This window comes from Lepidochelys kempii, chromosome 2 (assembly GCF_965140285.1).
Source record: "Lepidochelys kempii isolate rLepKem1 chromosome 2, rLepKem1.hap1, whole genome shotgun sequence".
NCBI classification, from domain to species: domain Eukaryota; kingdom Metazoa; phylum Chordata; order Testudines; family Cheloniidae; genus Lepidochelys; species Lepidochelys kempii.
The window spans coordinates 130,741,505-130,768,806 of record NC_136381.1 but is presented as its reverse complement, the minus strand read 5'-3'; the positions used below and the strand labels follow the sequence as shown (position 1 = coordinate 130,768,806).

The 27,302-nt window shown below is 38.5% G+C and overlaps 1 protein-coding gene across 1 annotated transcript in view; it reads right to left on the bottom strand.

Moving 5' to 3' along the window:
* Positions 1-1,058: 1,058 nt before the first annotated feature.
* The window catches only part of CDH12 (cadherin 12), a 206,596-nt gene continuing 180,352 nt past the window's right edge, over positions 1,059-27,302 (bottom strand). Inside the window, exons 7-11 of the mRNA XM_073329466.1 lie at positions 19,886-20,022; positions 12,395-12,516; positions 8,854-8,971; positions 5,172-5,423; positions 1,059-2,146 (exon numbers count right to left, since the gene is read on the bottom strand). Coding sequence (XP_073185567.1) covers positions 1,647-2,146; positions 5,172-5,423; positions 8,854-8,971; positions 12,395-12,516; positions 19,886-20,022 — 1,129 coding nt within the window. The 3' untranslated portion in view covers positions 1,059-1,646. The remainder of the gene's footprint in view (positions 2,147-5,171; positions 5,424-8,853; positions 8,972-12,394; positions 12,517-19,885; positions 20,023-27,302) is intronic.

Sequence of the window (27,302 nt, the reverse complement as noted above, 5' to 3'; positions counted from 1 at the left end):
CTCACCCTGCCAATGCCATAAACCTCAAGTGCAGCGCAAGCAGATTATGGAGCACTGTAGAAGTCTGAGAGAGAAAAAAATAATTGTATATTCACTTTGGGCCATAACTGCTGCTTCTAAAAAGAAAATTACCATACTTTAGATCAGCAGACAATTCAACATTAATATTAATACTGATGTGGCATCATCCAGGCCAATCAGTATCAAAATGGTCAATACTTGCATGGATTGGTTGGTTGGTTGTTTTTTAAAAATGTAAGAAAAAATGCAATAAAAAAATCAGATGGGAAAAAAAATGTCAAAAATGTAATACAAGTAAATGCCAGCTGGAGCTTCCAGTTTCTTGAACTTTGTTTATGTCACAATAAATCTTCAGTGGAATGATGTCTGGGTACCACATGATTTGAAATGATATCCACACTTCTAAGTATATGAGTACGTATATATAACATTTTACATGTATAATTTAATCTGACGCTGAATATTTTCTTGAAGACTACTGTAGGCTTAATTTTCAGAGTGCTCTAAGACATTTGAAACATCTGACACCATAGTGGCACTGATACCAAAGTATGACATATCCTGAATTTTAGAGTATGACCAGTTGCGCAGGTTCCAGCAGGAGTTTAACATATATGTCCTCTCTGTCATGTATGTCTACAATATTGACAGAATGACAAACTAATTTCAAAGAAAAGCAATGTGAGGTCCTTTATATATATTTCATTATTCATACTTACACTGAAAAAAACCCAACACTGATACTAAAAAATACATTAGCCCTCTAAAAACCACCACTGATGTACCAGTAACTTGTCTATACATGATGAGTGAGAGTCAAGTTTCCTTCCTATAAAGGAATAGATGTTTTTATAATTTTCTCTTTCATCCTGGAAAAAATGTAACTGATTTTTTTTTTAAATATTCCTTTGTGTATGTGAAGATCAGTGTGTGGTATGTTTTTAATTTTGGGCTTTACATCTTGAAATTGAGTAATAGCACTTTTTATTCAATTTGTCAGTGAAATGCGGACAGAAGAAATGTGATATCTTGGCATACAATTATTATTATTATTCCTTAAAATAAAATAAAATAAAAATCCAAAACAATACCCCTTGAGTTTTAGTCACTGGATATATTCCAGAAAGTTATCTTCATTTTTGTTTTATAAGAACTAGAAGTCAGCATGTTGCTATTGCTTCTTGACATAAAGATAAAGTCCTTTATGTCCAGTTTACAGCTCAGTTCTGTAACACCATCATAGCAGAGTCTTTACCACTTTAAATGATAAAAGTTTCAATAGGCACTTTAGTGGAATTAAGAAAAATCTACCACTCTTCCACCGTGATGCCAGAAAGCTAGCTTCTGTCTAAGTTGTCATATCAGTACATTGTAGCGAATAGGCCTGAGCTTGTCTCAGTGTTATTCCCAAGTAACAAAAAACAACAACAAAAAAGTATATCTTACAGGGTTTATCCTCCCTTTGCAGACCAAATCAAAACTGACAGTATGATAAATATAGTAACTTGCTGGAAACAGGTGCTGTCTTTAATAATCAAAGGAATCTTGTCCTATAAAGCTCGGGTTTTATTTTTAATTTGTTGTTGTTCTAGTTTTCTTATTCTTGCCTTTTGGGTTTCCCTCCCTTAAGTGACTTTAGCAGTGTTATAATTTTCTTCCTCTCCGAACATCTCTGCCAAGACTTTAAAGCGGGGTCCCCAGTCACTCAGGTAATCATAATCCTGGTCTGCCTCTGTAGTAAGTGAATCTATAGAGCTCAGAGACTCTGCTACAGATCCATTTCCTTCATAGGCATAGGTTGCCAGTGAATCATAAGGGGGTGCAGTGGGATCCACATCGTTTTCCTGCAGCCTTTGATTAATGAAATCTCTTATGTCTGTGTTGTCTTCCACTGGTGGTCTCTGACGTGGTAAACATAGAGTGTCCGGTTTTATATCCCTGCGTATTTTGTTATCTTCAATCACTTTTGGATTCCTCAGGGCACCAATGTCAAAAGCCTGGGTGTCTTCCTCCCCACCTCCTTCATCATCATAATGGATGACATTGTCTCTGATGTCTTCTTTAGAGGTCATCAGGGTGTCTTTTTTCTTCTGCCTTCGCAGTGCTACGTACAGCACAACAATGACTGGAACAAGGGAAGAATTGTAAATTAAGACAAGTATGGAAATACCTTGGCTGTCAGCAGACACACTAATATATCCTTCTATGATAGCTAAGGGCAATCAAAAGGCTCTTTTCTTTAGAAGACATGTTCCTGCTACCTTTTTTTTTTTTAAAACAGTGCTGTAAGCAGTAAGATAATATTTGCGGCTTGATGCACCTAACTCCCATCATGCTAGCTATGCACTGAATAATGAATAAGCCCCAAAGGGCTTGCCTTTACTAGTAAATAGAGCCATGTAGGAATCAGATTTTTTTGTTTTGAGGGTAGTTTCACAATGTGAAAATTTCTTCCATTCTAGAATGGCTGGAAGAACATTGAAAAATGTTAAAATTTCCTGCAGGCTGAAATTATGTGTGTGTGTGGGGGAGGGGGGTGGGGTCATTTTGGATTGATCAAAACTTTTCATTCACATTTTGCCTTTTTTATTTCATATTGTATTTTATAAAACACATTTTAAAATAACAAACAAAAATAATTTTGAAACAGAAAACCAATGTTCTGTATCAAAGAGGTCAAAATGTTCCTTATCACTTTTTTTTCCTCCAGTTTGGAAATTAATTTTCATCAATGGTGACATATTTCTGCTATATGTTTTGCTTTTTAAACAAACCAGCATATTCTGATGGAAAAATAATTCATAATATTCCTGACAATGTCAAATAGAAAATTACATTTGAACATGACCTTGAGTAGTTACACTAACTGACATGATGCTGATAGTGACTTTGCAGTCAGGGACAAATCATGTCAATATGGTATCAATTAGTTGGGGTTAAACACTGGTCCTAATAATTTACCAAGGAACCAGTGACACAGTACTAAACATGACTTCTCCCTGTCTATACTGACTGCAGGATCATGGCCAATAATATTGTGTTAATTAACATGGCTCTTCAAGGTGGTGTTCTAACTCAGTGTAACTTTCTAGTGAAAATGAACCTTTAGGGTACAGCAGGCTGACTTTTGAAATATCTGATTTTAAAATCTCTGTATCAGGTAGGTTTCTTAGATAACAATTATGGGGGAGGCTTCTAAGTTACAAGTACAACAATAAGTAGTAGGAAGTGGGTTTGAGAGATAGAAGATCACCTTAAGCCACAGGGAGTACTGAAGATTGTCATTGACAAATTAATGTTCCTTGGTCAAGTGTAACATAGCACACTGTTACCACACTGAATGGAATACAGAGAACCACTAATAGTCCCAAATCCTCTACTCTGTACAAAACCAAAGTAAATGGGCCTCGGAGTTCTGTGGGAATCAGTGATGGAACCGACGCCTCAGACTCCAGAGTCACGTAGCAGCTGTTGCTATAGCTCACACTCTTCAGTAATTTACTCAGTTGCTCTGTCACATCATAGAATCATAGACATGCAAGTCTGGAGGGGACCTTGATAGGTCATCTGTCTAGTGTTTCTCAATCTTGTTGGGCTCAGGACCCATTTGTAAAAGTTTACGACCTGTCTCAACCCAGTAAATAGTCTGAGGGTGGAGGCCGTGGGGTGGTTTTGGTCAGGACCCATGCCCCACAGGGGACAAGATCTGTCAGGCACTCGCCCCTCAGTGGCATCTCCTGCAGCTCTGTACTGTGGGGTTTGTTAGGCTTGGCTCTCCCCTCTGGTCATTGCAACCTCTAGAGTTGAAGCATCGCTCAGGTTTGGCCCATCCCCCTGACTGGGCTAAACTTTTGTGAGTGAAGTTGTTACCTGGCTCATTGGGCTTCAGTGCCACCCACTCTCTCACATTTGGCCTATCCACACTCCCATCATCAGGGCAGCCCATCCAGCCCCGTGTGACAGGAACCATTAGAGCTGCCAAGCGACCCTTTGAAACAGTCTTGCAACCCAATTTGAGGTCCCGACCCTGGGGTTGAGAAACCCCAACCTCACCAGTCCCCTGCACTGAGGCAGGACTATTAGTAGTAGTCGTATCTAGAACCTGGGTTTTCAACCTATGGTCCCCAGATCTTTGGGGGTCCACAGGCCATGTCTAAGATTTCCAAGGGGGTCCACACCTCCATTTGAAATTTTTTAGTGTTTGCAAATGAAAAAATATTGTAAATCAGTGATCTAGGCCATTCCTGACAGGTTTTTGCCTAACCTGTTCTTAAAAACATCCAAGGACAGAGATTCCACAATCTCCCTAGGTAATTTGTCCCAGTCCATAACTATCTTATATGCAGGGATTGAGTGTGTTCATTTGTGTGTCCTCCACCAGTAGTTCTGTGTAAGGAGCACAGATCTGGTCTGAAAAGCTTGGATTCAGGGCATTTAACACTTTGAAGTGCTATTTTAGGCATAGGCTAACACCTATCAGAATCTGAGTTACCTAGTCTACTGTGTAAGCAATAAAGCAGGTTTGATTACACTACTAGTGTAGTGGGGCTTTATTTTGGGGAAGATAGGCAGTAGCATGGGCTGCCAATGACACTGTATAAGTAAGACCTCATGTAAAGAGCACTTGTGCTCAAACAGCAATGTCATGCTATGGAATCCATTTCTGTACAAATATTGTATTATTTTTCAATGGTCCAGTCAGCCACAGGCTACATTATAATTAGGTCTTCCTGTCTCATTTCTTCATTCTTCTTACTTAATCCCTCATAATAATTGAAGAAAGGTCCTTACCAGGTAGCTGCTGGTGCAGATTTAGTAATTTTATATATATATATATGGAAATCAGTTCCTCATGACAGGTATTTAATCAACACTGTTTCAGAGCAAAATTTGCATTTCAAACCAAACTGTAAGATATTTTTCCCCACTCCATAAGAAATATGTAGTAGTTAGCAGATTGCATGCTCGGATTCAAATTAATGGTCAGTGCTTTGGGATATTTTTCTACAAAGGTAGAAGCATAAAAGTTCTCTTTGTAAACAGCTGTACATTTTCAATGGCCTTTGTTAAACAATAAATGGAATTATGGTGACTCAAATTAATTCACAAGTAGAATCAGAGACATACTTTGTTACAGGATGAAAACTAACCTAGAAGTATAACAATACACAGCAATATTGCGATCAAAGCCCCTGTGCTGAGTCCAACTGGTAGGAAGATTGCTTCAACATTGCAGGATAGAATGGTACCATCGGAATCGCATCTACAAACGTGGATAGTCATTGTGTTTGTGCTGCTCTGTACAGGATAGCTGCTGTCTTCTATCACAACTGGGAGGAAATACAAGTCTTGCTGCCTACGGCTGTAGCCACTTCTCCTGGTTTCAATTCCAGCTGTGTTGTCTGCAAAACATGACAGCCCTCATAGGATTGTTTCTATGGTGCTTCACTTAACATTTAAAAGCTTGTATTTTGCTGAACCTCAGAAAGATAATCTGGCTTCCTGAATCAGTAGATTATATATGCTCTGTAAATCCCTTGGTTCATTAATACTGAAGCTGTCAAATTCAAATCAGATGCAGCCAAGGTTTTTTTTCAAGCCAACAACTAATCTTTGTTGTTTGTGTTCATTTATCCTGCTGAGCTTGACAGCTAACATTTCAAAGCAGAAATGAAAAGAATATATATTTTCCTTTTTTTTTTTTTTTCCTGTTACAGGTATTCCATTAGCAGGGGATTTCAATCTTTCCTTTCCTTTTCTTGCCATGGAGTTTGGATCAGGTCCCCATTATGAATGTGTCTCACTTTAACCCTTTGGATTTGATAATGAGGCAGCTGGAGGAAGCACAATAGCCCCTCGACTTCTCCACCCCACTGAAAACAGACAATTAAAAAAAATTACAGGAATCATCTGAGCCCTTCGTGCCGTTAGTACATTTGCCACTAATCAGTGCCGAAACTGCACAGAGCTCTCGGGAGCTGAATTTTGCCACTTCTTCCCAGCAGAAGCTGACTTACCACTGCTTTACGTGAATCAAACAAACTTGAGTAGAAAGGCAATGATGTGAAGATTAAAAGGATTAAATAGAGGCGAAAGGAAAAGCATGATTGGAAAGCAATTTACTATCAGGTCTGATTGGGGATAGCCTGCAGTGCTTATTCCCCTTTACCATCTCTCCCATGTGAATTACTGTCTAGTTCAGATCATTTGCTGCAACATTACAAGAGTTCACTTACTGGATGTTTTTTCCCTTCCCCCTTTGAATCCTGCCACTGAATATAAAGATTAAGAGCCACATCCAGCTCTCAGATACCTATGTTCAACAATCATTAAAGCTGGTAAGAGTTGAGTGCAAGTATCTATAGACCAGATTTCTTAAGCACCTAGATACTATTCTGATTAAAGCTGGTTGAACATTTTCCAACTGAACATCTTTCTGTCAGACAATGGTGTTTCATTGAAACTGAAACTTCCCACAGGAATGTGTCAGTTTGGACAACATTTTGTCATGGGGCGGTGGGGGGCAGGAGCTTTTTTGATAATGTTTAAAAATTCCATTTTTTGACCAGAACATTTTGATTTCCTTAGTATCAACATGACAATCCATTAAGAAAATAATTTTATGTTGTATAGTAATGTCAAAATTGAAAAAAAAATCAATAGTCCCAAAATACTTCCTGCCCCCCCTCAAAAAAAAATAATCTTCATGGGTAATTTTTGAAGTTTTTTTTTTTTTTTCGAAATCAGAATGAAGACAAAGAATATAAAAATTCCGGAGTTTACCACAAAACAGAAACTGTGGTTTCCACACAGATCGAATTCTGATGAGGTGCCTTGCAGCTGGTCTGCACTTAAAAATGCCACAGCTGCACCACTGCAGTTGCGCTGCTGTAGCACTTCTGTGTAGAAACTACATACCCTGATGGGAGGGATTCTCCTGTCAGTGTAGGTAGTCCACCTCCAAGGGGTGATAGCTAGGTCAACGGAAGAATTCTTACATTGACTTAGCGCTGTCTACAAGGGGACTTAAGTTGGCTCAACTATGTTGCTCAGGGGGTGTGGATTTTTCACACCCCCGACTAACGTCGTTAAACCAAATAATTTTTTCATTGCAGACCAGGCCTTGTAAGAACAATAACAGACAGATAGGATTTGGTCCTAAATTCAAATACCAATAGTAATGGGAAATTAGCATTAAAATGGGCCTGAAAAGGCTCTTTGGATGCATATGTATGCCTCTGGCACAGTGTTGACTATTCTAGTAACTTTTATTTTACTGTGAGTCCTGCAGTGCTTGGTGTTTGTTTGTTTGTTTGTTTGTTTGTTTTCCTTTCTTTTAAACCCAAACTCCTGGAATCAGGAGAATCCCAGCTTTCATTTTAAAATGTTTTAAAATCTCATAGTTGCAGAGAGAAGCTTAAAAACATGAAGTCACTTAAAATATTGGTTTTTTGTTTCTTTTAAAGTCTCATGATTTTATGCTATTTGTGATTTTTGGGAGCCTTAACTCCTAAGGTTTGAATGGTTGGGGCTGGCAAAACTGCTGCCATTGCAGTTGCTAGGAGCAGTACACGTCTTTAAGAGCAGAATCTTGTAGACTACTTTGGTGTGGTTTTTCCTCAGCCTCTGGTCCCCCTGATTTCTTCCCCCAGCCCCCCAAAGGAGAAAATCAATGTTATGAAACAAACTCTTTCATGCTTCCTTTCCCTTCTGTGCCTTCCTTTTTCTTGTCATGGCTGAACTTGAGGTAGAACTGGATGCAGTTTTTTTTCATGACAAAGTGCTGATTTCTTGAAAGCAAAGCTTCTTGTGGGAATGTAACAGTATTAATGAAATAGGTTTCTCAAACCCAGGATGGAATTTCTGGAGAGAGAGAGAGAGAGCCATCCCAGAACAGCCAATAGCCCAGTGGTAAAGGCACTCACCTGGGATGTGAGAGATACTGATTCATGCTATTTTGGGGTACCTCCCTCTTTTTTTTTTTTTGTATGGAAAAAAATTTAAAGGTCTCAGTTTTGTCATGATGTACAATGGGAAAAATTCTGACATCTTGAAAAAATGTTCAGGGCAGTAAATAGAGCTGGTAAATAGAATAAATTAACTTGAGGTATTCCTCCTACATTCTACTTCACCTCATTCCTTCAACCCCCTACCTTCCTATTTCTGGGCTTCTCTCACTCTATCATCAGCTTCTTATTTTTCACCTTCTATCAGCAAAAAGAACTCACTGGCCAACTATGTAGGGGAAACAGTGAACGTGATTGTGTAACAAGTACTATCAAATGCACTAAGTAAATTAAATTAAAAAAGAAGAAATGTGAAAATCTTTGTGTAAAACTTCACTGTGCATGAGTCATTAATCATAATACACTCATAAAAATGGGCTATTGCATGTAAACGCTGATGCTGTGTAGTTCTCTTTGGCTTTGACAACAAAATACAAACCCTGGTACAGATTAGTTGGCCCTTTTTTGATTCATTCATTGTTCGTGAACAATCAAGGCAATAGATTATGTAAATATAAAACTGTCAGGGATTATTTACATACTGTATTACATTTAAGTATTCAATAATATTAAAATATTCCGTTTACAAAATATGTAAATTATTTACACAGATTAACAAATTTTAAGGCCTAAAGGGACTATTAGATCATCTAGTCTGACCTCCTGTATACCACAGATCCTTACATTTCACCCAGTCACCTCATTGAGCTCAGTAGCTCATATTTGGCTAAAGTATATCTTCTGGAAAGGCACCCAGTCTTGATCTGAAGTCATCAAGAGCTGATGTATCTACCACTTCCCTTGGTAATGTGAGTAAACAACTTACTCCTGTAGTCTTGGACTGTGAAATTTGGTTTGGTGGACGCCTCAGGTGACAGTCTAAAGGAAAACCTTTGCCCAGCAGGGGACAAATCTTTGTCCGCAGCACTGACAGTCTGAATTACCTGAAATGAGATTGAAATAGAATTTGAGGTCAGTTCACTCTTTTAAAAGAAACAGCTTTGCAAGAACCTTAATGTAGTCATCAAATGAAACAACAGAAATGGACATTTAAGCAATAAGACACAACAGAGTCTGTTTCCTGCTGGAATAAAGTGCCATTCCTCTGTGTTGTAAGGTAAGAGGATGAACGCAGAATGCCACATTCTCTTGTGTAGTGGTGTATCCAAGCAACTCACACTGTGAACTGTCTGAATGAGATTATAAAATCATCCCATGAAAATACTAATGGAAACAAATACATATTTTGTAACTTGTACCTAAAAAGTATAGTGATGGGCACAGGAGAGATATAGATATTCTCTTGCCAAGTAGTAACACCATACTACATAGTTCACATTAAGGAAAAAACATGTGATAATTAGGATGAAATAAATAAGAATTTAAAAATAGAGACAGGTTTAAATCAAAACTCCAGATCTAAATGCCTTTCACAAACTCTGTGGAACTTTGGCTCCCCATAGGCTCTTGCTATAATTGGTTTAGAGGGAATGGTCAAGAGTCTGTCTCAGAAGACCTCTTTTGTATACAAATGGAGAAAGGGAAGCATCAGAGCAAAAGCGCAGTTCAAAAGCCAGAGATGCAATAGTTTGGGAGTATGTGTGGGACTCTGACTTTATCTACATGTACATCTTGCACTGTTTTTAAAGCTGATTTAGTAAAACTGGTACAAACCCCTTTGTGGATGCTCTTAAGTCAGTTTGCACCAGCTTCGTTGATTACCAACTTAATACCAAACTTATGTAAAATGCTTTTTATCAGCAGCTGTTGTAGCTCTTTACAAAGGAGGTTAGAACCATGGCCCCATTTTAAACATGGGGAAATTGGGGCACGGACAGGTGACATGACCTGCCCAAGGTCACAAAGCAGGCCAGTGGAAGGAGCCGAGACTAGAACCTAGGTCTCCTGAGTCCCTGGTCCAGTGCTTTATCCACTAAGCTCCATAAAAGCATCGTGTACACTGATGTATGTATGCCTTTATAGGGGATTCCATTGGTTTTAAAAAAGAAAACTCTTTAGTGAAAGAACTACAATTTTCATATGTAGACATTGTCTTAATATTGGTACCTGTTCAAGCTTTGCAATGCTCACCTGAACCAAAATTTGTAAGATTTTCCCATCCCTAGTATCATTGATTAGATAACACACTGATAGGTGCTTTATAAATATCGTATATTAATTATACCAGTAAAATAAGACAGATTAGTAGACAGAGGTACATGCAGACCATAGATGCACACTGATTACTACAGCACCTCACTGAATCTGGTTGATGCACAATACTCCTTTAGTGGTAAATTTTGAGCCCTCCCAGCTTTCCTCCCGAAATAAAAACAAATGGTCTGGCACTGAAGTTGAGATGAAGTAGTACAACTGAAAAACTGCCACCACCTAAATATAGATGTGGGTTAGCTCCCTGCCTTCTCAATGGAGCCAACAATTTTTTGTCAATCATTTTTTATATATTCATGTGTTTTGAAATCGCAGACAAATCTGTCACTTAAAAAGATGAGTATGATGCTTACATAGACAGGTGTGTTTTGCTTTTCGTTAGTCACTGATTATAGAGCAGGCAAAATCATTCTAATTCTATAGCTGATAATCAATGTTCCCTCTAATTTTTTCCGCCCATGTGCGGAATTAATTTTGTTATGTGCACCAGTATGGAGGTAATGTGTGGATGTGTGCCACCAGTAGAAACAAAAAACCTAGATACAATATATATTTTTTAAAAGTTAACATAGGGATGATTACTCCAGCCAGGACAGGTTAGGCATTTTTGAACTCACTACTCAAAGAATTAAATTTAAGCATAAGAGAGAAATCAAAATTATGAAATGCGTAGACCAGCCAAAAAAAAATAGCATTTTGAAAGAATAAAATTACAGAGACTATATGACAGGTTTCAGAGTACCAGCCGTGTTAGTCTTTATCTGCAAAAAGAAAAGGAGGACTTGTGGCACCTTAGAGACTAACAAATTTATTTGAGCATAAGCTTTTGTGAGCTACAGCTATATGTGCATTGCAGGAAGTATCAAGAAGTAATAACAAGTTATAATAATACAAGTATGTGTTGGGAGGTGAGTGTGAAAGTGTGTGTGTGTGTGAGAGAGAGAGAGACATACACACACACATACACATACCTCTCTCCCCTCCGCAGCCCCCAGGCTGGGGGAGAGGAGTCTCTCCCCGGCCGCCACAGCCCCAGGACTGGGACCGGGGGAGAGAGGTGTCTCTCCTGTCCCAGCCACAGCCCCGGCCAGGCCTGGGGAGAGCTCCGTGTCTCCCATCCCTGTCGCAGCCCTGGCTGGAACTGGGGCTGCAGGAGAGAGGTGTCCTCCCTCCCCCTAGCCCAGCATGCCCCAAGCTCATCCAAACTCCCATCACCTCACCCCACTGCCCCCACCCTCCACATTCTTCATGCTCACCTCTGTGTGTGCCTGCGCGGCTGGTTTGCAGCCCTTGATGGGCTCATGTGCGGTCACAAAGGCGCACACCTTAGAGGGAACACAGCTGATAACTGAAGTAATCAAACTGTTATAGCTGCAAGCCCTGTTTCCTTGAGGCAAAATTTTGATACAGTACAAAAGATGTTATGGCCTAGGGTTTTGCAGACCTTTGACCATTCAGCACTTAAACAGGATCACATAGCAAAGAATTGTGGACCAAATTCTGATGCTTCAGTCAGTTGAGAAACATCTTACCCTGCGTATTCTACTATTGACTTAAATGGATCACTTGTGGAGTAAGGTGCTGTTCAGCTGTGTGAGGGTATCACAATCGGATCCTGAGTGTAATGTATATATTTCAGCCTGCTGATTTGGGGTGAAAATATCTCTGCTTTGTTGAGACTTCTTCCCAGGGAAGGAACATATGGATAAAGACACCTGACCAAGTATCATCTAATTGTTTCCTTGAGCCCACCTCCTCTGTTTTATCCACCTGTTGTCTATAGTCTTATGCTTAACCCTAAGCTCCTTGGTGTAGGAACAGTCTCTGTTATATGCTTGTACAGTGCCTACAATGAGGCACTGGCCCTTCGGTGCTACCATACAACAAATAAATAGTACCAGTAATGGAAAATGTGATGGGCAATAATAAGAATTTTCAAAGGCCATTGATTGTTTTCATTGGGAACACATAGCTAATTTTCATAAGGATTACAAGCTGATACTATCAACGCTTTCTAGGGGATTTGGATGCTGAATCTTTGGTGCTCAAATCCCTTATGCAGCTTTGAAAAATCTCATCCACAATTTTTTATTTTTAAGTGTGTCCCATGAACAATACATTTTTGTTTTTCGAAACTGGCTTTTACTTTTATAAAATAATAATAATGTTAAAAGGAAATCAAAATATTAAAATACCTGTCCTGGTTTTGCGTTTTCACATACAGATGTCTCATATGGCACTGAAATTTCTGGAGGAAATTCGTTGACATCTAAGACATTTATTATAACATTGACCTTGCTGGTTAGTAATGGATTACCTATTAAAAAAATTGACAGGAAAAATTAGGAAATACTATTTCTGTATGCCCCCCACAACAACACTCATTATCTTCCAGATACACAGCTTTTACACTCGTGCAACTCCTTGACTTCAATGGACTTAGTTTTCATTCTCACCAGTGTGAGTTCAGACTCGATTCAAGGGCTTTATTGTTTTGGGCCAGATCCTGATTACCTTATTTACACTGAGTAGTATCTTCCTATTCATGGAGTAAGGTAACTACTCAATACAAGTAAGGGTATCTAAAATTGACCCTTCAGATGGAAATTATAAGTGCATACTTTTCTTAGATCACTTTAAAAGAATTCTCCTGCTAATCCTTTCCCAGGATTTAAAACTGTATTCATTTTTTCTAATGATGAAACATAAAAAATCCATAAACTTAATACTTACAATCCGCTATACATCTTCAAGATGCTGTACAAATGGTAATTAATTAGGAAAGTAAATAGATACACGCATAGTATGGATGGGGAATATGAGCGAGAAGGGTTCAGTGACTTGTTAAAAAGCTACAGAGTGAGCCCGTGACAGAGTCAGTAGTGGAACTCAGGTGTCTCTGGATTATAACATTGGTTAGTCCACTAAACTATGCTGCAACAATTATCCATTTTCTGTACAGGTAACACATACATATGTGCACAAAATAAATATTTAAAAAGAGTATGCTTAATGTTAATAGGCAAGGACCTTCCAGCTCTCCCAAATTGCTGTGTTATAGAGATATTACTGGTATGTTGTTTATAGAATTATGTGCAAATTCAGCAGGAACAATTCCACTATGCAAAATTCTCCACATTGGGCTAACCCTAGGGATTTAAAAGCAATTGTGTTAGAAAATCAAAGGATAATTTCATCCCTCAGGGTTGAAAATATGTGGGCTTCTATGCAGTTATAGTTAACCATAAAAAAAAAAGTTTATGAGCTGTGAGTCATGCCTGGCAGAGACACAACAACGTGGGATACAAAATATAAGAACTGTCCTAAGCCTTCACCCATTTTTAGAACCAAGTTTACACGGAACCTTTCAGAAGTGCTGAATTGTTTGGATTTCTTGCTTATTTTATATTTTTTGCACAAGCCACTGCAAGCCTGGGATCTGTAACCAGCACGGCCAACAGTGGGGGTGGAGAATATAATAATTTGCTGTGTGTATAGGCTAGCAATATACAAGTCCCCACCTCCAGACCAACATAGAAGCATGGTGGGAATTATACCTCTGAGAGGCACAATTTTTTTCCTGTCCAGTGGCACATCTGGATGCTACCTCTTACAAAGCCACAATCTAGACTTGAATGGTTTCCAAATCAAATGTGTTAAGTTGCAAAACCAAGCAACAAAAGAATATAAACTGTGTTATTTCTTCTTGTGAATCAACACTAATACAAATATTTTATCAAGTCAAATTCTGTTCCTTTGCAACCCCATTTCCTTCAAATTCATCCTCAGCTACACCTGTGCAACCTCGCTGAAGCCAAATGGGTTTAACAGAGGACAGAATTTGGCCCTGCAGTTGGAAATTAAGTGACAATTCTGTTGATAGACAATCTAAAATAAATTCTACACCACTCTCTCAAGGTTGAATTGTCTCTGTAGCGCTAAAAAAGTAAAAATGTAGCAAAAGTTTATTTTAGTCACTAAAGAAAGTAACAGTGATTCTGAATACACAGCAGCAAAGAGTCCTGTGTCACCTTATAGACTAACAGATGTATTGGAGCATAAGCTTTCGTGGGTGAATACCCACTTCGTCGGATGCATGTAGTGGAAATTTCCAGAGGCAGGTATAAATATGCAAGCAAGAATCAGGCTAGGGATAACAAGGTTAGTTCAGTCAGGGAGGATGAGGCCCTCTTCTAGTAGTTGAGGTATGAACACCAAGGGAGGAGAAACTGCTTTTGTGGTTGGCTAGCCGTTCACAGTCTTTCTTTAATCCTGAGCTGATGGTGTCAAATTTGCAAATGAACTGAAGCTCAGCAGTTTCTCTTTGAAGTCTGGTCCTGAAGTTTTTTTGCTGCAGGATGGCTACCTTTAAATCTGATAGTGTGTGTCCAGGGAGGCTGAAGTGTTCTCCTACAGGTTTTTGTATATTGCCATTCCTAATATCTGATTTGTGTCCATTTATCCTTTTACGTAGGGACTGTCCAGTTTGGCCGATGTACACAGCAGAGGGGCATTGCTGGCAGATGATGGCGTACATTACATTGGTGGACATGCAGGTGAATGAACCGGTGATGGTGGTCAAGTAAGGAGGTGTTGTTTTCACAGCTTCACTTTCAACAGCACCTCATTTTAAAAATCTTGCCCATGCAGCAGTCCTGTCTGGAAGGAAAATTGTATATTCATACAGAATAACTCAGTCATACATGATTCTTTGAGTCTATTATTAGTTCATTTTAGGGAAAGCAATGAAGATCATTCTGGATTGTATTAGCAGGAGTGTTATAAGCAAGACATGAGAAGTAATTCTTCTGCTCTACTCCACACTGATTAGGCCTCAACTGGAGTATTGTGTCCAGTTCTGTGAGCTACTTTTCAGGAAGGATGTGGAGAAATTGGAGAGAGTCCAGGGAAGAGCAACAAAAATGATTAAAGGTCTAGAAAACATGACCTATGAGGGAAGATTGAAAAAAATTGGGTTTCTTTAGTCTGGAAAAGAGAAGACTGGGGAGGGACATAACAGTTTTCAAGTACGTAAAAGGTTGTTACAAGGAGGAGAGAGAAAATTTGTTTTTTCTTAACCTCTGAGGATAGGACAAGAAGCAATGGACTTAAATTGCAGCAAGGGAGGTTTAGGTTGGACATAAGGAATAAGTTCCTGTAAGGGTGGTTAAGCACTGGAATAAATTGCCTAGGGAGGTTGTGGAATCTCCATCATTGGATATTTTTAAGAACAGGTTAAACAAACACCTATCAGGAATGATCTAGATAATACTTAGTCTTGCCATGAGTACAGGGGACTGGACTAGATGACCTCTCAAGGTTCCTTCCAGTTCTATGATTCTATGAAAGACAGCTGCAGAAGAAGTTCTGAACTTAAATTGTAGATGAAGATGACAGTATGAGGGCACAGTCATCACTGTCAGTTCCTTTGTATCATTAAAAAATATAATAAAATATTTTGCTAATAATACATTAGTTGTGAATGATGTATGTTCTTGCAAGTGTCCTGTAAATGAAAGGAGCTGACTAGTTAAATTGTTTAAAATCTTGGTAGTTCCTATTAAAGTAGTAATCTCTCTATATATCATATCGATTTGAATTTTCTTTTGGAAGTGTTTCATATGAAAGCTTATTTTCATTTTGTTTTCAGCTTCTGTAGCACAGTGTAGAAATTACGGGGGGGAAATTTTTAAAAAAGAAAAGTTAAGAAGGGATTCAAGTGACTGCCATAAAAATCAATGGGAGTGGTCTGGTTGTGGTTTTTTATTAATTCCTGTGCACCACTTTGAAAATATACCCATTTTGGCCTGTCACTGATAATCATGAAAGATAATAGAAGGGGCCAGATTCCTCTATCCTTACTCATGTAGGCTAATACCTTACAATAGCGCTGCCTCAACCTAGCTACAATCATAAGAATAATAGTGGGGCTCCCAGACTTTGTTACTATAAACAATAATAATAAATAGAAATTTCTCTAGAATTTTCTCTTGCTCTGGTCTTTCAATCTATTTCCTTTTAAAAATTATAACCTGAGGTGTTCTTGTGCTAATAATAGAATTATATGAGTCATAGCCAGCATTATCAGCTTGTAAGGAAAGTCTGCATTATTCATCCATATCTGCATTTGGGTTTATATATTGCTTGCCACTATCTTTAGCAATTTGAGTTGCATTGTACTTGTGCTATTACTAGAAAGTAACTTGATCTCTTGAGGCCTACACAATCACTCCTAGTCAAGCTTAGTTGCGGTGGAAGAAAGGTAAGATAAGCATCATCACTGATTTTAAATACAGCCCTTCTTGAAGCCACAGATGCGCAATGGAAAACAATAAGGACTGTGTCCCAGGGATGAGACAGGCGTAGTTGATCCACAGAAACTTGTTCATGACTTGACATTATTTTCCATGCAAAGTAGCATGGTGGCAAAGCTCTTTGAGCTGCTGGGGGCTAAGATGGTGGGCAGTATTTAAGTGGTAAACACAAGAAGCACATCACTTAGTCAATTGAAAAAAGGCCTTAGGAGCCAGCCAGAAGTGGGATTTTCTCTAAATTGAGGGGAACAATCTTAATATTTGTTTTCATTCATTTCACAAATGTAGATTATTGAACGAGAGGAGAAAACTCTAGACAGCAGAGAAAAGTATTAACTTTTGTGGTCCATTGTGCCTATGCTGATTTGGGGACCTAAATATAAGTGATGTGACGTTTTCTGAAGAGCTGAGCACAATCAAATCCCAGTGAAGTCAGTAGGAACTGCAGGTGTTTGGACAATGGTGGTACAAACCCCTGGATCTTGTCTATAATCTCTACTCTTGGAGCTGCACTTATTGGGTAACTATGGGTTGGAAACTTCCTAATGAAGACAAGAGAAGGATGGTTTGTGCTTACAGCACTGGATGGGGAGCTGGGACATCTGTGTTTACTTCCTGGCTATAGAACTCTTCTGTGACCTTGGGCAATTCACTTCACCTGTACCTTAGACCATAATCTGTAAAATAAAACATGGGGAGAATTGGGGCCCTAGAGATTGCTTTTGGAAATTCGGGCCGTTAGCTATTAAATTCATACCTTGTATACTCGAATTGTATGTATATTACTTCATAAATACACACATGGTTAGGCTTTTTTTTTTTAAATAGGTTAGAACTGAGGGCTATATACAATTACTTGAATGGATGAGACTCATCTTGGGAGAATTAAAATTAAAATGTCAATTTTTGTATGTGCTAATTTTCAAAAGTTATTTAAATTTTGTTTTGCTGGGGTGGCTTGGAATGGGGAATATATGAGATTATTTCATCGAAATTGCAAAAGGCAATTGGAAAAAAAGATAAGTGAACATTTTTTGCTCATGGCTATGATAATTCACAAGGAATATAAAACCTCATGCTTCAGGACATAGGACAACCTCCAATTGACAGGGTTAAGAAAGAAACTTTCTTGATGGGCTGGTTATTCTATAATTGTCCATTATGAGGTATTTTTCACCTTCCTCTGAAGCAGCTGGTAATGGCTACTTTCAAAGACAGGACACTGGGTTAAATGGACCATTAATCTGATCAGGTGTAGCCATTCCACTGTTCCTACATCAGTACTGAGTAACTGCCATAATGTTCAGTTTTAAAGCAGGAACTCGTCTAAATAATTAAATTATCTTTCTCTGTCTTTTTCAATGGTCCCCTCACTCCTTCTCCCTGACGAAGGCAATGAATATGATAAAGTATTTAAAATGTTTCCATGGCAGGGAAATTCAGAAATTTGCCCTTTTCCCCTCCTCTACTACTACTTAGCATTTCTGAAATCCCAGCATTTCCCTCTGTTACCTCTGAGTCAGACAGACCTGTATGAAGCTTTGACAGGTAATATGTCTTCATTCTCCAAAGTATCGCCAATTATAGGTGTACTGTATGTATAACATTTATTTTTTATGAGATGAATAACATTTAAAGCACAAATATTAAGGTATATGGGAATATGAATTTCAAGTGTATGGGAGGTATAGGTTTACTAAGTTGGCTAATGGTCAGAATTGGGAATTTCATAATGTGGGCTACATGCAACAACTCTAACATAAGCACAATGTTCCTATAACTGTATTTCCCTTTATATATTTTTTTTTTGGCTTGTTTTTTTTAATTACTCTGGAGTCTGGGAGAATAATAAATGGATTCACAATGAGTTTGCTAGACCAAATGCCTTATTTCAGGACAAGTTTGCAAATCGAATATGCTCATTACTTACCAATACATCTAAATATTTAAGCTTTGCTTAAGCACAGCCTATTAAGAGACCTCCATTTCTTCAACACCATTTCTTTAAAATTATCTGAAATCAGATTACAATTCTGCTGGCCTATTTCTTCTAAGTCACTCAAGAAAATGTGTTTCCCCCTTACAAAGGTAAGGTCAGAAGTCACAGGTTTAGTGTATACACATAATGAGATGACTCCTTCAGTTTAAGTGCATAGGCACTTTATTTTATTTACTGTTCTATCTTCAGCCTTTAGGGATATTCCTCTGGCTCAGTTTGGGATAACTACAACTGAGATTTTTTTTTCAGGTGGAGTAAGTTTTCATAATATATGTATTTCTCTCTAAAGTCCTCCCTTCTACGTTATTAGTATGTATTGTTTATTGAGTACTAATTGCTGAATAATGCATAAGGGAAAACATGGTCCCTGCCTCCATAACTTACATTCTAAAACAGATAAATGATACAGTACTATCATAAAGTGCACCAGGAGTCCAGATCCACAGCCTATTGAAGTCAATGGAAAGACTTCTGTGGATCAGATGCGGATGATTGAACAACAGGTTTTTTCCAAAGGATGAAACAAACCTAGGAGAATTAACTTTGACAGGGAAAGATGTGTGCTATACAGAAGGATGTAAATGAAGAGGGGGATGATTGCTTGATGCCCCATGAGAAGGAGGGAGTTCCCAACATGGGGGCAGACTAAAAGAAGGCACAGAGAGGAGCAGGGGAGAAGACAATCAGGGGAGTGACAAGGCAGGGGGGCTTGGGCAGATTGAGAGGAGAGATGGATCAGGCAGATTAATTCATACAGAGCCTTCCATTACTGGTATCACCTCAACCTTAACTCCATTCTAATATAGTTTTTGTCTGGGAATTAAAATAACCATTATACTCTTCCACACAAAGAGGAAAGGTATGCTTTCTCCTTGACCGTCCTCAACTCAATCTTATTAAGTAAACAACAAAACAAAGAACAAGACAAAGGTCTCCATGTGAGAACACCAACTCTCTCTCTCCGCTGTAGCACCCAAAGACAAAATGTTAGCTATCTCTGCATCAAGGAGGTACTTTTCTCCATTTAAAAGTTCAGTACACATACGAGACACAAACTACAGTAGTTACAGCACAGTTATCAATCGTTTAATCAGAGTAGTCCCAGTAAAATGGAGGTTCTAATATCATCCTTTAAACCCAACCACTTTCTGATAACAGAATTTCCATTGAATTCAGTGGGAACTGTGCTTACATAAGGAGTACAGGATCAAACCTGATTATATGTGAGTATTTGAATACGATACTTAGCCTTGCCAAACCGATACATGGTATGCATCCTTAAATCATTTCATTCTAATAAACATATAATTTTTGATCATTGTATTCTGAGAGACACTACTTTAGCATCTTAATTCAATTCATGCCATACTTACTAACTTTACTTGCAATTATAGAGAAATTGTACTGTGCGGTGCTTTCTCTGTCCAGTATTTCATTAGTTGCAATGGTTCCTTCAGATCCATCTATTGTAAAGTAGCTGTCTGCATCACTCTTCCGATCTATGAAGTACCTGCATATGAAAAAAGTAGATGCAAATGTGCAATGACCATACATATATCATACTGGCATCCAGGCTAGCTTGACATATTTTGTTTTTTTTTTCCCTCTCTCTCTCTGTAAACAATGATTTATTTATTTCAAAGTAAAGGGGAAATGGGAAATAATGAAAGATTTAGTTCTACTAAAGTTCATATCATTTTAAGCCCTTGATACCTACAAACTTATAACATGCTACCCAGCTTCAATGACCACTGATCACTACCACAAATCACCTGAAAGTACTAGAGAGACTTGTAGGGGAAAAGAAAGAAGGGATGCGAAACAGCATCAAAACGCTGGATTCTCTAATCAGATATTGTCACTTTGCACCATCTGGAGGCACAAAAATGCCAGAAACGGGCAGCAATTGGTCTGGAGTGAACTCCCCTGCTGGAGGTGAACTCCTTGAAGGCATGAGTGTACTGACTCCAGACTGGGTGCCTATCAGTACCCTCGTTCCTGGCTTAGTTGGCATGTCAGGGGCAGAAGGGGGTTATGTTGGGGGGAGACAGTGGTGAGAAGTGGGTGTGATATAACTCTACTGCACTACATCTATCCTCCACTGGTGTAGAGCCCATCATGGACCCCGTATCAATATATCAAATTAAAGTGGCCCATAAGCAGCCCTGACTTTTGTCAGGTCTGTGGGAATCAGGGAGCTGTAACTGTCTCCCTGTCACTTGCTTTGGGCCCTTCTGTGCCAAGCAAAGCTCTGGCACAGCAGAGAATCGAGCTCTGTGTGTTTTTGTTCTAGGAAGAACTTAATAGAAGAAGGAGATGTTCTTGTAAACAGAGCAGTTCACAGACAATCTGATAATTTGTTCCAAAACCATTTCCCTTGAATACAAATTAATTTCTAGTCTAATTTCTCATCTGATGGTACTGTTTGCAATCATAACAGAATAATAATTTTTCCGATGCCGTGCCCTGAGCTACTAATTCCTTTTTTCTTTTTCATTATCAGACAACAACAGCTGCACACCTAGCTGCCATTGCTTGAATAGTAGGCAGGGTAGAATGGACACAGTCATTTGCGAAAAGTAGACAATAAGGATAAAACTGATTGTCGGTGAATTTAATAGAATGTAAATATTGGAGGACTGCGGACTTCACACATCTTGTGATTTTCACGCTCCCTCTACTCTCTTATGAACCCGTGAGAGTAAATGTAAAGTAGCATCCCATTTGCTAAGGCTCTCACTCATTGTGTGTGATTTATAGGAAGAAAATATATGTACTGTAAAGGCAAGCAGTAGAATACCAGACTTTTCCTCACTGCTGACTGAAGTGATGAATAAAAGCGGTATTTGACATATCCCAGAGTAATCCAATTTGAGCTAAAACTCAAGAACTTCAATTGGAGAAGAGTTAAATTAAAGTTCATGACTGAGATGAAGTATTCCTTGGGGAACATTTGCTTTCATTAAAAATGCATATGCCCTCCGAGAAAATTCTATATATAAGGATGAAATATATTATTGATTTTCAGCCAGCTTTGCCAGTCCTCATTTTAATTGTAAAAAGGCATGGTGTATAGTTGTATACAACAGGACTACAATGGTCTGATGTAGGCCAACCATTTTTGAAAATGTGGGTGTCAGTGTTCAAAGTAAGTTGTTACATAAAATTTATTAGAAAGAAACACTGATAAAGTTTATGTGCTGTTTGCAGTGTTGTTGGTCCCAGGATATGAGAGACAAAAGGTGGATGAGGTAATATCTTTTATTAGACTAACGAATGGTAGTGAAAGAGACAAACTTTCAAGCTTCACAGTGACTTGAAGATGAGCTCTGTGGAGTTCCAACACTTATTTCACTCTCAAACAGAAGTTGGTCTAGTAAAAAGTCACCCACCTTGTCTTTCTCATAGGTAAAATATGGCAATATGCTTTCAGAAGTGTCTTGTTTAATAAAGTGTGTCTGCTACATGTTTTAATTTGCGATCAATGCTGAAATATACTGGAGACAACCATGAGATGGCAGTTTCATTTATCTTCCCCTCTTTGGTGCCTATGTAAGTTATGTTTGGTGAAATATCTTTGCATGAACCAGAGAAGATGACTCAGGATCTGACTCATAGTCCTTTGAAATCAGTGGGAGTTTTCTATTGATTTCAGGTCCTTGGACCCAGGAGGCTATAGTTTAAGGCAGGGGTTCTCAAAGCCAGTCTGCCGCTTGTTCAGGGAAAGCCCCTGGTATGCCAGACCGGTTTGTTTACCTGCCGCGTCTGCATGTTCGGCCGATCGTGGGTCCCACTGGCCGCGGTTCGCCACTCCAGGCCAATGGGGGCTGCGGGAAGCGACGCGGGCCAAGGGACGTGCTAGCTGCCCTTCCCATAGTCCACATTGGCCTGGAGCAGCAAACCGCAGCCAGTGGGACCCATGATCGGCGAACCTGCGGATGTGGCAGGTAAACAAACTGGTCTGGTGCACCAGGGGCTTTCCCTGAACAAGTGGTGGACTGGTTTTGAAAACCACTGGTTTAAGGTACCAATCCTACAAACACTTATGCGTGTGATTAATTTTAAGCAAGTGAATTTGTTCTGCTGAAGTCAATCGGATTAATCTTTTGTTTATAGTTAAGCACATGCATAAATGTTTGCAGGCCTTGGGACTCTAGCCTGCAAACCCTAATGTATGTCATTAACTTGATGAATATGAGTCCAATAACACTACTCATGTGCATATGTGATTACAGGATCCAGACTTAAATTAAACATTTTATGTCCCACACAGTGGACCTAACACTGTTCCCTCTGAGACCATGACAAAACTGCTACTGACTTCACTGGGATTGGGATGGGATGAGAACAATTGGCCATACTTATGAAAACAGCATGGGCTATTTATGCTGGTAGCACTTGCAATGGTCTGAGAAAGGGGTGGAATCACCATCATCAAATTCAATGAACAATTGTGTTCAGTGGTTGCAGCATTTAATCACTTTCTCTATTGCTGTTACTTTACTAACAGCATATTGAACCATACTTATAAGGAAGAAAAATATTCCAATACCTTTTAGATTTAATTCAGCCTAGTCCTACATCATCCATTTCATTGATCAATCCCAGTGTTATTTTCTGCATTTCATTTTTTTAACTGTGGCTTAAACAGACCCAGATGTTACAATAATTCTTAATCTAGGAGAACAGATTTTGTATGTGCAACTGATGCATCTGGCTAACATGCTCAATTTGGAACCAATCTGCTTATTTAGAGTTACATGTGCAAAACCTAAGCACCTGATAAAGCATTTTGTACATAAGTAAATTCCTGGTGTGATTGGATATTAATGAAGCATAATTTCTATGAAACTTAGTCTTGCTTTCAAAGCCAAGGTAAGATGACATTTTTCTACATCAGCATCTTTCTTAATAACCTGTCAACCTGCAATCTTATTTTACAGCTGTGCCATGCTGGAAGAAACCAAAATCCTGCTCTTTCATTTTCCTGTGGGACTTTGAGTTGTGACTTGTCTTTGGAGTTGCTGCAGAACTTTGTGACTGATTGTCCTATTTTGCTGCATTGAAGGCATAGTGTTTTTGATCTGCCAGTCTTGTTGGTTTCTGTGGCCTTCTCCACCTAGAACTGAGTTGCATGACTTGGCGTCCACTAGAAACCCCAGGATGTTTCAGAACAATCTGAACCATAGCTCCTGCTTGGAGCCTGGGTAGTGTTCTGGGGCTACTTTCATCTGCTCTTTTTAAAATCTGTCTTAAACTAGAAAAAAAAAAGAAATATTTTGCCACTTGGTTAGGAGGAAATACCTATTGGAATTACTGTTGACGAGGAACATATACAAATTAGCCAGTCTGAATAATTAATTCTAAGGTACTAGGCGAATTAACAAAAAGACTGACTGAAACCCTGATAACTTACTTTTGAAAAATCAACTGGGAAAGGAATCAGAAGACTAAAGAGTAACCAATGTAATATTCATTTAGAAGGGAAGAAATGTGATCCTGGCAGTTATGTAACTGAATCCTAACTTCTATGTCTAGAAAAAAATATAGATGGCTAGTAATTTTTTTTTCTTTTCATATTCATTCAAAGACCTGATTTCTCAGGGAGAATCCACAACTACAATAGAAGTCAATAAGAGCTCGATGAGCTCAGCACCTCTGAAAATTAGGCATTGAATTATCCTGGATTTGCAAATGATAATTCTTGCCAGAAAACTTGATGATTGTTGATGTGGGGAGTTGGGGGGAGAAGAGGAGGGTTAGAGAAATGTGGATTACAGAAACAGAGTAGATATAAAATATATTTTTAAAATATAGAATATGATAACATCTCTCTCAAACTCTGCATTGAAAAATTAACTCAAATGTGCTTGGAGAAACACATATCCCCTGCTCCTGCTCCCACTAGCTGCACTGGGAGCAGTTCAGGTACACTGACCAGTGGAACAAAAATACTGAAAAAAATGGGAAATGATAGACAACATTGTATTAATATGTGGAGAGGGGATATTAATGAGGTGTGTCTGGTCTCATTGTAGGGAGTGGTCTTATATAAAGCCTTCATTTATTATATAGTAAACAGCAAGCTAATGACTTCTGAAATTATACTGAATTAGGATGGGTAATTCACCCAACAGTTGGTATTCACCAGATGGTATTCACCCAAGAGGTCTGAAGGAACTCAAATGTGAAATTGCAGAACTACTAACTGTGGTATGTAACCTATAATTTAATCAGCTTCTATACCAAATGACTGGAGGATAGCTAATGTGACACCAATTTTTAAAAAGGGCTCCAGAGGTGATCCTGGCAATTACAGGGTGGTAAGCCTGATTTCAGTACTGGGCAAACTGATTGAAATTATAGTAAAGAAGAACATTGTCAGACACATAGATTAACATAATTTGTTGGGGAAGAGCCAACACGGTTTTTGTAAAGGGAAATCATGCCTCACCAATCTACTAGAATTCTTTGAGGGGGGTCAACATGCATGTGGACAAGGAGTATCCAGTGAATATAGTCTACTTAGATTTTCAGAAAGCCTTTGACAAGGTTCCTCACCAAAGGCTCTTAAACAAAGTAAGCTGTCATGGGATAAGAGGGAAGGTGCTTTCGTGGATTGGTAACTGGTTAAAAGACAGGAAGCAAAGGATAGGAATAAATTATTAGTTTTTAGAATTGAGAGAGGTAAATAATGACGAGTCCTATTCAACATATTCATAAATGATCTGGAAAAAGCAGTAAACAGTGAGGTGGCAAAATTTGCAGCTGATACAAAATTACTTAAGATAGTTGAGTCCCAAGCAGACTGTGAAGAGCTACAAAAGGATCTCACCAAACTGGGTGATTGGGCAACAAAATGGCAGAAGAAATTCAATGTTGATAAATGCAAAACAATGTTCGTTGGAAAACATAATCCTAACTATACATATAAAATGATGGGGTCTAAATTAGCTGTTACCACTCAAGAAAGATCTTGGAGTTGGATCTTGGAGTTAGTTTTCTTAAAACATCCACTCAATGTGCAGTGGCAGTCAAAAAAGCAAACAGAACATTGGGAATCATTAAGAAAGGGATAGATAATAAATCCGTGGTATGCCCACATCTTGAATACTACATGCAGATGTGGTCACCCCATCTCTAAAAAGATATATTGGAATTGGAAAAGGTTCAGAAAAGGGCAACAAAAATTATTAGGGGTCTGGAACAGCTGCCATATGAGTAGAGATTAATAAGACCGGGACTTTTCAGCTTAGATAAGAGATGACTAAGAGGGGATATGATAAATATCTATAAAATCATGTCTGGTGTGGAGAAAGTAAATAAGGAAGTGTTATTTACTCCTTCTCATAACACAAGAACTAGGGGTCGTCAAATGAAATTAATAGGCAGCAGGTTTAAAACAAACAAAAGGAAGTATTTTTTTCACATAGCAGACAGTCAATATGAGGAACTCCTTGCCAGAGGATGTTGTGAAGGCCAAGACTATAACAGGATTCTAAAAAGAAGTAGATAAGTTCATGGAGGATAGGTCCATCAATGGCTATTAGCCAGGATGGGCAGGGATGGTGTCCCTAGTCTCTATTTGCCAGAAGCTTGGAATGGGCAACAGTGGATGGATCACTTGATGATTACTTGTTCTGTTCATTCCCTCTGGGGTACCTGGCACTGTCCACTGTCAGAGGACAGAATACTGGGCTAGATGGACCTTTGGTCTGACCCAGTATGGCGGTTCTTATGTTCTAATGAACACCATTAGGGTTAGGGAAATAATACAGAGGGACCTAAAGAGCCTGGAAGATGATAAAATGAGATTGAACTTTTAAATATGCCAACTAAGGACACTGTATTTTTATACATGCAATTCCCAGGGGGAATGAACCAGGGAAGCAACAATGAGAACAGGTGGTGTAGACTGGAAGAAAGCAAATTAGTCTAGAGTTTGAGATATGGTTGCACAAAAGTGTGCAAAAAGGAATTATGTAATGTAGTAGGGAGATAATAGACCCTGTTTCTGGTAAACGATAACAAAAAAACCTGAAGTTTCTCTTGGGCACCACATGACAAATAAGATATCAGCAAATTGGAGGGAGTTCAGAGAACAGCATTAAAAATAATTCGGGGTCTTGAAACAGTCAATTATGAGGAGAGATCAAAAGAGCTAAAATATGTTTAGCTTGTATATGAGATGACAGGAGAGACATGATAATGGTCTACAAATAGTGGAAGGGTTTAAATACCAAAAAGGGACGAGTATTATTTAGTATTACATAGGGAGATATAACAAGAGTATGGGATGAAATTAAGAAAGAAATTTAGGTTGACGAACAAAATCTTCCTGGCAGTGATACATATTAAGCTGCAGAGTAGTTTCCTGAGAGAAATGACAAAAGTCCTATCACTGGACATTTTAAAAAATAATTTGGGCAAAATCATAATACATTTGTTGTATGGAAGAATACTGCATTGGCAGGAAGATGTATTGGGTGATCTCATAGGTCTTTACCATCTCTAATGTCTGATTATAAACAGATATTTCATGCTAAGAATCTAATTACATATAGTAATACTCACAGACAAAGTTTTCATTAAAATGGAATTAAAGTTGAGTATATAACAACAAATTAAAGATTAAAAGCTTAGAAAAATGTTGCAGTTATTTAAAAAAACAAAAACACAAGAAGAAATTGACATTTGGCTCTAAAGTTATGCCCAAAAGAAAACCAATATTTTAAAGTAATGAAGTTGAAATGTCTGTCCTCTTAGCCTCCTATCTCAATTTCTTGTTTC